Here is an 11,776-nt window from a genome sequence, read left to right on the forward strand (position 1 = left end):
TATATATATATATATATATATATGTATGTACAATATGTCCACCTGATTTTGTTACGATTATCGAAATAGTTTTACAAGGCACCAAATACTATTCAATCTGTTGTTTCCGTTGCCTTTTGTGTACATTGCTAGTAAGACATGATATAGAACAAAACTTGGTAATGCACAAAATCAAAACCTACCCATTAATTCCACAATTGTATACAACCACTAGGACTTCAAAGGACTACAAGTGACTAAACAAAAAGATTAAAGAGCACTGTTGAATGAAAGAATCGGATGAGCATATGGCTGCATATTCGAAGAATGTGACTTAAATATCCTTATTGACATAAGTGAAAAAAAATACACCGAAAGATAACAAAGCCACAATTATTTTATGAAGTGATGATGTCGGCTACGACTTGTCTATTTTCTAAAATCTCTTAAAGGCAGATCATTAGATTTTACCTTTAGGCGTTGTTTTTACGTAACTAAAATATATAAGTCTTGTGGGTAAAACGTTATCGACAGAAAGGACATTTGCACATGGGCCGCATGTTACCACAGGGGCTACGCGTTAGCTTGTCAATTCTTTATTTTAACCTTTCTTCTACTTCAGCCATATGTACAACAGGGCATTACAAATCATTTCATTTCCATTCCTGCAATTTTAGGTCATGGCTATAGTTTTCTAAAATGGTTTGAAGTTTGGACTATCAGATGTTGCCCAATAAATCATATTTGTAGTGATTCTGCTCATCAATCACGTTGACAAGCCGTAATTAGCACCTACGTGGCCAGTAATTATCTTTAATTTGCCCTTGTGTCATTAAAAGGTTTGGGGCTTATTATGCATTGACCGACATGTTTGTTTTGTAGCTACAACTTATCTCAAAGCAAAGACAGTGTGCGGGTGTTACATGACATTGTGCAGAAGTACCCAGCAATTCATACATTCCCTGTTTACTGCTAGGAGGGGTCAGGGAAGGGCAGGTGTTCTGATTTTAAAAAAAGATACACATGAAATATTGCTGAAACAAGAAAGCCTTGCTTAAAACAAGGACTTGCTAAAACATGTTGAAGCTCGAGAAATATTAAATATACAAGTTTGTCTTTCAAGTTTCTACATCTGCTTGGTGATTGCAAGGAGGTTTATAGGGAGCCTCCTTGATGATTGTATGTGGTACTTTTAGCTTGATTTACTGGTAGTATAGTGGACTATCTCTGATTTAAGGTACCAAAAAGCTCAAATTGCCACCACACGGTGTATGTTACTTTCCCCTAAATCATGTACAAAGGGCAAAGATCAAGCAAGGAAGAAAATTACAACAACTACGCCCCCCCCCCAAAAAAAAACATTACATTTGATTTCCCTTGAAATGCAACACTTATCTCCTGTTCATTTCTCTTTCATATCCTTTAAATACTCCTGGTCGTCCGTAATACTATTACTGTATAATAGAAACACAGAGGGGCACATGTCAGCTTCCCAGGTAAAACTAGCGCGCCATTCTAATGCAAACTTGAAGGCGATGCATTTGTGCGGGGAACTAGCCTCAATAATCACTACTACATATTTACAAGCACGAAGCTTGTCACAGAGCCATTACAATAATACCCAACTGCCTTATTGTAATAATATAATGAGATCTGTGCTGAGGTATCTTTGAACTGCCTTAAGTCTACAGAGAAACTTAGGACGCCATGGTCGGCAAGTGCACTCTTTGCCGTACTTCTCCCCCCCCCCCAAAAAGGAATTCCTTTGCTAGTTTCTCGTTGTTTATTCATAAAAAAAACAGCCGGGAAAACTGTCGGAGGGGCTCAACAGCACCAGAAAACCACATAACCAGACTGGGACCAGTAGTTGATTCAAAATAACCAAAAACTAATGACCCAAAACTGATGATCCCTGGTCTAACATTTTACAGGGCATTATGTATTTCTCAGCCTACCATGGATAATAAAAAGACTGGGAAGTCAAACAAAGTCACATATAAATCGTTGAGAAGCAGTGTTATTAACAATTGTTATGTTCCAGAGAGAAGACCCATCATGAGGGTTTTCGGAGCCATCTCGCTTCTATGTGTCCTACTCCTTCCAGCTACCTGCTCAGGCAAGTTTCATACACTCTACACCTCTATAATATCAATAGAGAAAACGGAGAAATAACAGTCTTCCTTCTGTTGTTAAGTGTTAAAAACGTTCAGTGTTGTCTATATCGGTCCAACATGGTAGGCACAATGGATGGGATTTTTCCTTTAAGTAGCTTCATTTTTTCATTCTAGGCCAATGAATGCCAATGACATTTCAAAATAAAACAAGTGTAAATTATCTTATTGGCAACTGTTGACATCATGCATTGCCGTTAGATCGGAGATATTAGCAAAATTCCCCATGATATAAGAATCACATTTTAAAACTGTTTGTTGCAAAAGGTGGTCCCTTAAGAACAGTTTGCTCTTAACAACAGCCAATAGGTTTAAAACTAGAGTTTAGAGAACTTACACTCTTACCAAATGATATAACTAATTCATAAAAAAGAGACAAAAAAACTTGTTCACCAAAAGCCTAGTATACATGGCTATCCGTTGGATTCCATGCAAGCATCAAAATGACCCAGGGATCAACAGCATTGCGTCAATTAAAAAAAAAATTGAGCAATTGGACAAGAACCAGTAAATAGAGTATGCATCGTAATGGTAATAATTTGTTTAAAAACCCTTGAAATATCAATATATTAATAATTGCTCTTGGCAAACAGCAGCTGCTGCCGTGGACAAGCAACAAGTTGTTGAGAGGGTGGAGGATCTTCTTTCTTTTTTCCAGAAACTCGCAGGTAGTAGTTATTCTTATAGTCCTTTTACGGATCCCATATGAAAGCCTCAGTAATGAATTCCTCCTGTTTTAAGTTATATTAAAAAGAGCTGAAATAACGTATGTATTTCTAATGTAGTTTGAAATTATGTTTCATTTTTTTTAATATGGTGGCATTGAAAAAAACGTTTACAATAGTCAATACTGTGGAATGAAGATGATCTTGACAATTGGGTAACAGATAACCTAGAGACACTTACTGTTGCAGAAGAGAAGGAAAATACTGCCGTCCCCGAGATGGATGATGAAGGACTTTTCAAGATGAAAGGTTGTGAAGACCATCAGGTAATGTGATACTTGTGTCAGACAATGTGCTAGATATATTGTAAATGATCTGCCTAATGTTGAGTCTGCCGAATATTTTATCATTCTGTGTTTGCTTTTTTAATGGCAAGCAGCATTCGGGTAAATAAACACTATATTATAAAGTTTATAATCTTTAAAAGTCTTTACTTTAGGCACAAACTACATGTACTACAAAAATTCTAAAATTTGCTGCATAAGTGTACATTATGTCGAAAAGGTTGAGTTGCCAATTTGCTGCCATCCTGCTGTTTTCAATCTTAGCAATAGTTTTTTTTTATCTTGTTCAGGCAGTATATTGTGTTGCTATTACCTTGCAATCATCCAAAAGTAGCTTTTGCCAACTGTTGGTTGTTTCAAAAATTGGTTTATAAATGGAGACTGCATTGGATTCCTAAAATATCCATTGTTCCTTACAGGAGGGAGATGAGTGGGGTACATCTGATCATGACAACTGTAACTGCCAAGGACCATATCGTTTCTGCTATCATGTTGACTGCCTTTCTGGTTCTGAGATCGCCCGTGACTCCAAAGGTCTCTGGGACTGTCCAGGCGGTTTTTCAGGTAATGTTGCGTAGTATTGGATTATGTTTCTTCTCAGTCAAATCCAAATCATACTCCTAGCCTGGTCTTGTGAGAGACAATACAAGACACGTGCCAAGTTATGGAGCATATCACATATCATTACATAATAGTAAGTTTTCCAGAAGGTATAGTAATGACACTTCCTATAGACAATCCTCCAGTCATTCATCACACGAGTAGAGTATAATTGGTTGAAGGAGTGGAATGTACAAACCCGTCTTCGATAAACCGCACCAGTCTAAGAAAATAAATCAGAAATTCAATCATAATCTGAGACAATTTAAAAACCTATTGACCTTTGTAAACCAAAACTGTTACCCCGTGCTATTATGCTATTAATTGATTCGGACATACGATTATATTCAGTAATGAAAGGATTGAGAAACTTTATTTGGGTATCAGCGGGCTCTTCTATTAGCATTCTTAGCGATGCTCTTTATGAGTTATAAATAACAATTCTTAACGACTTTTCTCAAGTATATCCTATATACATGTAGCCTAGCCGTACATGTAACTAAATGAATTGCAAAATTATATGTCAACCAGCTAGATTTTGTACTCATTGTCTCCACACCGTATTAGCTGATGACACTGTAGCTGAGAACAATAAGAACGACGTAGACATGAGCATGCTGGAGAAGAGCCTTCTTCAGATACTGCAAGGTAAGCTTCATGGTTTACTTAAGATTATCCAAATCTATCAGACAGCTTCAAACATTAAATCTCACTTGAAGAGAGTTTAAAATCATTTACGAAAACGCCCCAAAGTTCTGTAAAATTCATTGCCTCTCCCTTTTTTGCTAGTATCTCTTTCATCTGGCAAGAAAAAAAAACTGTGCAGCCCTGCTCCTCTCGGTGAGAAATGTACGCATGAAAACAAAGTGGCTTCCATTGATGCATTCAACGGATAAAACATTGACCAATAAATATGTGGATTTGTAGTTTCCATGAAGGAAGAAGCCAGAGGACACGGTACTCGTACAGAGGGGTTTTGTCCCACACCAAACTCGGTCCGATCGTGTTAATCATTCACGTAAACAAACTACCGGACATTATATGTTCCCCGTCGTGGGCTTTCGTCGACGATCTGAACTTAGTGGAGTCCCGGCTTGTATCTGAACCATCTAGAATTCAGAACGACCTCGATCGTCTATCCGGCTGGACCAACGACAAGAACATGAGACTAAACCCGGGTAAGTGTAAAACTATGCAGGTCTGCTTCTCCCGTAATCCTCCCCCGCCACCTACATTAAACATCGATGGTCACCAGCTAGCTGTTGTCAGTGTAGCTAAGTGTCTTGGGGTGACATTTCAAGCGGACTTGAAGTGGGACGCTCACGTCAAGGAAACAACCAAGAAGGGGAACCAGAGGCTATACTTGCTCTGTCGTTTGCGCCAATTCAACCCGCCCGTTGAAGATCTTCTCACCATATATACTTGTTTCGTCCGTCCTGTGTTGGAATATGCCGCGCCTCTCTGGCACCCTGGTTTGACCAAAGCACAAAGAAGGAAGATTGAAAACATACAAAGAAGAGCCACCAAAATCATCCTTGCTAAAGAGTTCACGAACTACAAGTCAGCACTGGAGATGCTACAGCTACAGACTCTAGAAGATCGCAGAATAGCCCTGTGCAGACGGTTTGCGAACAATATACAAGCTTCTACCCTCTACCGACACTGGCTGCCACAAACCAGGGGTAGTGTCAGTGGGAGGATGACTAGACAACATGTAAAACTTGACCAATTGCCAGCGCGCACAGAGCAGTACAACAGAAGTACATTACCGTACCTTGTTCACATTTTAAATCATGAATAGTCTGTATAAATGCATGATTTTAATATAATTTAAAGACTGTTTTTAAAACACGGAATGAAGATCAGGATTTTATTTCACTGTCTAAAGCTTTTATTCACACAATTCAGCCTTGTGGCTGCCTAGTGATGGAGCTGTATTGTGATTTGTGTGTTTGTGTTTGAGATAAACCAATGATAAAAAAAATGTTGCAAATTCAAATCCTCTTGGCCAAATTTCACCTATCGATTGTAGTAAGAGATTTTACCATACGTTTTTTTGTTTCTGCAAGAGAGCCATTAGTAATTGTTTGGTAACGTCTTATATCATTATAATTGCCCAGAATGCATTGCAGCTAGGCATTCCTTGAAAGCAAACTAATGAGAATCCCTAGTATGGCAGGTATGGCAGGGCTAAAGTCATAGCGTTGCCTTCCAACAATTATTGAACGGGGACAATCCACTGTTACCAATAAAGTAATTCAATTTGTACCAGGGTTTCTGTGTCCATAAAGGTACGGTGATAGTGATGATGTAGGCCAGTAGTTTTGCCAGGTATTCCTTGGCAGTTTATGCACATATTTGTTTGTATTCAGTCCTGGCTTTTTGTCTGCAGATTGTTGACGGTAACGATGCTGCTAGATTACAATTGGAATACCCTAACATGATACGGTTATGATACGATGGATGCTATATGCCACAGAAGATGCTCCTGAGCCTAAGGCAGTGGATAATGCAGAGACTCGTGCTGTTGCAGACAAAAATGATCTCGACCTCGGCGGGGTAGCTGACGACGGACTTGTCAGAAACGGAGGTTGTGAAGGCCACCAGGTATTTTTTTTTTAATTCCAACATTTTATGACTAGACATGGTGACAGCACAATCAAGTTATATCAACTTATTCTATGCCGCCACAAATCTGAGGACGAATACAGGACAAGACAGTACTCATTTTACTTGAGTTAAGTGAGGAACGTAGTGTAAAGTACCTTTCTCAAGGGCACAAGATTGGTTGCATGCCAGGACTCGAACTTGGGACCTCTTGGTTCCGCGATCCGAGTTCGCCAGATAATTAAAAACATCAAGGGAAAATGGCAAGCAGTAAAGAGTAGGATTAATATATACAAGTGTTGACCTGCGTGCTGCATCTGCATTATAGTTGCTACATGTAGTATTATATTTGCTACATTAAATCGCTACATCAACACCATCAGTGCTCTCCAGAAAAAGTAAGTTTATATATTGTTAGCTAAAAGAGTAAAATTTCAATATGTTTTCTTACAGCCAGGAGAACAGTGGGGCTCATCTGACCACGACAACTGCATCTGTGGAGAATCAGATCGCATCTGCTATCCTGTTGTCTGTCTTCCTGGTTCTCAGATTAAACCTGACTCCAACCGCCTCTGGACATGTGAAGTTGATTCATCTAAAAGAGACATAACAGGTACCATTAGTTCCGAATTTTTTTTTGTATCCCACATTTATTTAACTTATTTTCTCAATTCGGATCTACAGTCTTTTTAACTGAAAATAGACACTCAAGCTGAACAATTGCTTAAAATACATGTAACATAGTTTGAGCGATTGGACAAGAACCAATAAATAGAGTATGCATCATAATGGTAATAATTTGTTTAAAAACCCTTGAAATATCAATATATTAATAATTGCCTTCGGCAAACAGCAGCTGCTGCCGTGGACAAGCAACAAGTCATTGAGAGGGTGGAGGATCTTCTTTCTTTTTTCCAGAAACTCGCAGGTAGTTATTATTATATAAGTCCTTTTACGGATCCCATATGAAAGCCTCAGTAATGGATTCCTCCTGCTTAAAGTTATATTAAAAAGAGCTGAAATAACGTATGTATTTCTAATGTAGTTTGAAATTATGTTTCATTTTTTTAAATATGGTGGCATTAAAAAAAACGTTTACAATAGTCAATACTGTGGAACGAGAATGATCTTGACAATTGGGTAACAGATAACCTAGAGACACTTACTGTTGCAGAAGAGAAGGAAAATGCTGCCGTCCCCGAGATGGATGATGAAAAACTTTTCAAGATGAAAGGTTGTGAAGACCATCAGGTAATGTGATACATGTGTCAGACAATGTGCTAGATATATTGTAAAAGATCTGCCTAATGTTCAGTCTGCCGAATATTTCATCATTCTGTGTTTGTTTTTTTTTAGTGGCAAGCAGCATTCGGGCAAAAAATCACTTTATTATGAAGTTTATAATCTTTAAAAGTCTTTACTTTAGGCACAAACTACATGTACTACAAATTTCTACGATTTGCTGCATAAGTGTACATTATGTCGAAAAGGTTGAGTTGCCAATTAGCTGCCATCCTGCTGTTTTCAATCTTAGCAATAGTTTTTTTTATCTTGTTCAGGCAGTATATTGTGTTGCTATTACCTTGCAATCATCCGAAAGCAGCTTTTGCCAACGGTTGGTTGTTTCAAAAATTGTTTTTTTAATGCAGAAATATCCATTCAAATATCCATTGTTCCTTACAGGAGGGAGACGAGTGGGGTACATCTGATCATGACAACTGTAACTGCCAAGGACCATATCGTTTCTGCTATCATGTTGACTGCCTTTCTGGTTCTGAGATCGCCCGTGACTCCAAAGGTCTCTGGGACTGTCCAGGCGGTTTTTCAGGTAATGTTGCGTAGTATTGGATTAAGTTTCTTCTCAGCAAATCCAACTCATACTCCTAGCCTGGTCTTGTGAGAGACAATACAAGACACGTGCCAAGTTATGGAGCATATTACATATCATTACATAATAGTAAGTTTTCCAGAAGGTATAGTAACGACACTTCCTATAGACAATCCTCCAGTCATTCATCACACGAGTATAGTACAATTGGTTAAAGGAGTTGTATGTACAAACCCGTCTTGGATAAACCGCACCAGTCTAAGAAAATAAATCAGAAATTCAATTATAATCTGAGACAATCTGAGACCTATTTACCTTTGTAAACCAAAACTCTTACCCCGTGCTATTTTCATATTAATTGTTTCGGACATAGGATTATATTCAGTAATTAAAGGATTGAGAAACTTTATTTGGGTATCAGCGGACACTACTACTAGCATTCTTAGTAAAGCTCTTTATGAGTTTTAAATAACAATTACTAACGACTTTTCTTAAGTATATCCTATATTACATGTAGCCTAGCCGTACATGTAACTAAATGTAATGCAAAATTATATGTCAACCAGCTAGATTTTGTACTCATTGTCTCCACACCGTATTAGCTGATGACACTGTAGCTGAGAACAATAAAAACGACGTAGACATGAGCATGCTGGAGAAGAGCCTTCTTCAGATACTGCAAGGTAAGTTTCATGGTTTACTTATGATTATCCACATCTAGCAGACAGCTTCAAACATTAAATCTCACTTGAAGGGAGTTTAAAATCATTTACGAAAACGCCCCGAAGTTCTGTAAAATTCATTGCCTCTCCCTTTTTTTCCTAGTATCTCTTTTATCTGGCAGAAAAAAAAAATTGTGCAGCCCTGCTCCTCTCGGTGAGAAATGTACGCATGAAAACAAAGTGGCTTCCATTGATGCATTCAACGGATAAAACATTGACCAATAAATATGTTGCAAATTCAAATCCTCTTGGCCAAATTTCACCTATCGATTGTAGTAAGAGATTTTACCATACGTTTTTGTTTCTGCAAGAGAGCCATTAGTAATTGTTTGGTAACGTCTTATATCATTATAATTGCCCAGAATGCATTGCAGCTAGGCATTCCTTGAAAGCAAACTAATGAGAATCCCTAGTATGGCAGGTATGGCAGGGCTAAAGTCATAGCGTTGCCTTCCAACAATTGTTTAACGGGGGCAATCCACTGTTACCAATAAAGTAATTCAATTTGTACCAGGGTTTCTGTGTCCATAAAGGTACGGTGATAGCGATGATGTAGGCCAGTAGTTTTGCCAAGTATTCCTTGGCAGTTTATGCACATATTTGTTTGTATTCAGTCCTGGATTTTTGTCTGCAGGTTGTTGACGGTAACGATGCTGCTAGATTACAATCGGAATGCCCTAACATGATACGGTTATGATACGATGAATTCTATATGCCACAGAAGATGCTCCTGAGCCTAAGACAGCGGATAATGCAGAGACTCGTGCTGTTGCAGACAAAAATGATGTCGACCTCGGCAGGGTAGCTGACGACGGACTTGTCAGAAACGGAGGTTGTGAAGGCCACCAGGTATTTTTTTTTTAATTCCAACATTTTATGACTAGACATGGTGACAGCACAATCAAGTTATATCAACTTATTCTATGCCGCCACAAACCAGAGGACGAGTACAGGACAAGGACAAGAGGACGAATACAGGACAAGACAGTACTCATTTTTACTTGAGTTAAGTGACGAAAGTAGTGTAAAGTACCTTTCTCAAGGGCACAAGATTGGTTGCATGCCAGGACCTTTTGGTTCCGAGTTCGCCATGTAATTAAAAACATCAAGTGAAAAAGGCAAGCAGTAAAGAGTAGGATTGATATATACAAGTGTTGACCTGCGTGCTGCATCTGCATTATATTTGCTACATGTAGTATTATATTTGCTACATTAAATCGCTACATCAACACCATCAGTGCTCTCCAGAAAAAGTAAGTTTATATATTGTTCGCTAAAAGAGTAAAATTTCAATATGTTTTCTTACAGCCAGGAGAACAGTTGGGCTCATCTGACCACGACAACTGCATCTGTGGAGAATCAGATCGCATCTGCTATCCTGTTGTCTGTCTTCCTGGTTCTCAGATTAAACCTGACTCCAACCGCCTCTGGACATGTGAAGTTGATTCATCTAAAAGAGACATAACAGGTACCATTAGTTCGGGATTTTTTTTTATCCCACATTTATTTAACTTATTTTCTCAATTTGGATCTACAGTCTTTTTAACTGAAAATAGACACTCAAGCTGAACAATTGCTTAAAATGCAATTCTGTGGAACATCTACCCCTGATAGCAAACAACGACTTACTTCATTTACATGATGTAATCATGGCAGCTCCCTGTCTGTTGTATTTCAGGATCAGCTCATGAGTTGATTGAAAGAGAAAAGGTGACAAACCAAATACTGAAATGGTGCACTTTTCTTGATTTTTGGGCCATGTGTTGATCTCTTTCTCACAAGTCTTTCTGATTAACTCTTTTCTTGACGTGGTGCTTATTTGTTTTGTTTCTAGCGGTTCGATATAACAGCTACGGGGGCTGCGACAGCGTTTGGCGTTTTCACAGGCGTTGTCGGCTTAATCGGGTTCGCGTTGGACCGCTACGAGTCTGCACAAACGACAGCACAGCTGAACGAAATACAGGATCAGATCCGTAAGCTGGACGGAAAGATAGACGGCTTGACACGAAGCGTCAGTGACCTACAACTGGGACAGCAGTACCTTCAACAAGTCATCCTGTACGGCAGAGACGAACTACGACTAAGGAACGTGCTGGACACCCTTGCCAGTATCCGGGCCCGTAATGGCCGGTATGTTGGCAGCGACGTACAAGGTTGGGCAGACAGCGTCCTCAGCCATGATTCAGATGGAATCAGAAATGTAGGTACCCTTTTTATCAGATACTAAGGAGCGGGATGTACGTAATAAGTGTCCATGATCCTGGACTATCTTTCATTTTTCTGTCAGTTACTGCCAGATAGTCAAAGGAACGCAAAATTCCATTTAACACGAGTTACCTGATAGTTTATCGCATTATTGAGCTGTGTCGCATTGCAAAATAAACTACTCACAGTAGCTAAATCTGGGCTGCAAAGTTCCCATCTTTCCAAGAACCCGAACTGTGTTCGATCGTGTTTAATCTGGCTAATTCGAATCGAACGCGCGTTGCATTGGGGGGTCACCTGCGGTCATTTACAATAAACTGGCAAAGCGAGCATCCCCCTCCGTGCCGGGGTCGGCCCTATGTTACGACAGCCCTATGTTACAACAGCCCTATGTTACGACAGCCCTATGTTACGACAGCCCTATGTTACGACAGCCCTATGTTTTGACTCCCCTTTTTTTCAACGCGATTATGGCTATGTTCAGACACCAAATGATAAATTGTAAATGTATTGGGTGTAATGATCTCGAAGGAAATTTTCACGTAATATATTGTCACTGACAGTGTTTCCGCCAGACTGCAGCTGAGAGATCCTGAGAGGCCGTCCAGTTGGGAAGGGCCCTTAGAAGTTAATGGCGGTGTCAGTCCTGGTGAAG

At 39.2% G+C, this 11,776-nt stretch overlaps 1 protein-coding gene and 1 long non-coding RNA gene across 2 annotated transcripts in view; both read left to right on the forward strand.

Moving 5' to 3' along the window:
- Nucleotides 1–2,090, forward strand: part of LOC109462932 — a 15,813-nt gene extending 13,723 nt beyond the window's left edge. Inside the window, exon 5 of the long non-coding RNA XR_002139791.1 lies at nt 2,021–2,090. This is a non-coding gene — a long non-coding RNA (uncharacterized LOC109462932). The remainder of the gene's footprint in view (nt 1–2,020) is intronic.
- Nucleotides 2,091–2,745: 655 nt separating this feature from the next.
- The window catches only part of LOC109462929, a 19,030-nt gene continuing 9,999 nt past the window's right edge, over nt 2,746–11,776 (forward strand). Inside the window, exons 1-14 of the mRNA XM_019759559.1 lie at nt 2,746–2,818; nt 3,065–3,141; nt 3,579–3,723; nt 4,327–4,407; nt 6,239–6,366; nt 6,820–6,979; nt 7,220–7,294; nt 7,541–7,617; nt 8,050–8,194; nt 8,797–8,877; nt 9,638–9,765; nt 10,225–10,384; nt 10,595–10,626; nt 10,751–11,116. Of these exons, the coding sequence (XP_019615118.1) occupies nt 3,094–3,141; nt 3,579–3,723; nt 4,327–4,407; nt 6,239–6,366; nt 6,820–6,979; nt 7,220–7,294; nt 7,541–7,617; nt 8,050–8,194; nt 8,797–8,877; nt 9,638–9,765; nt 10,225–10,384; nt 10,595–10,626; nt 10,751–11,116 (1,626 nt within the window). The 5' untranslated portion in view covers nt 2,746–2,818; nt 3,065–3,093. The remainder of the gene's footprint in view (nt 2,819–3,064; nt 3,142–3,578; nt 3,724–4,326; nt 4,408–6,238; nt 6,367–6,819; nt 6,980–7,219; nt 7,295–7,540; nt 7,618–8,049; nt 8,195–8,796; nt 8,878–9,637; nt 9,766–10,224; nt 10,385–10,594; nt 10,627–10,750; nt 11,117–11,776) is intronic.

This window comes from Branchiostoma belcheri, unplaced genomic scaffold, assembly GCF_001625305.1.
Source record: "Branchiostoma belcheri isolate BF01 breed outbred unplaced genomic scaffold, Haploidv18h27 scaffold120, whole genome shotgun sequence".
NCBI lineage: Eukaryota > Metazoa > Chordata > Leptocardii > Amphioxiformes > Branchiostomatidae > Branchiostoma > Branchiostoma belcheri.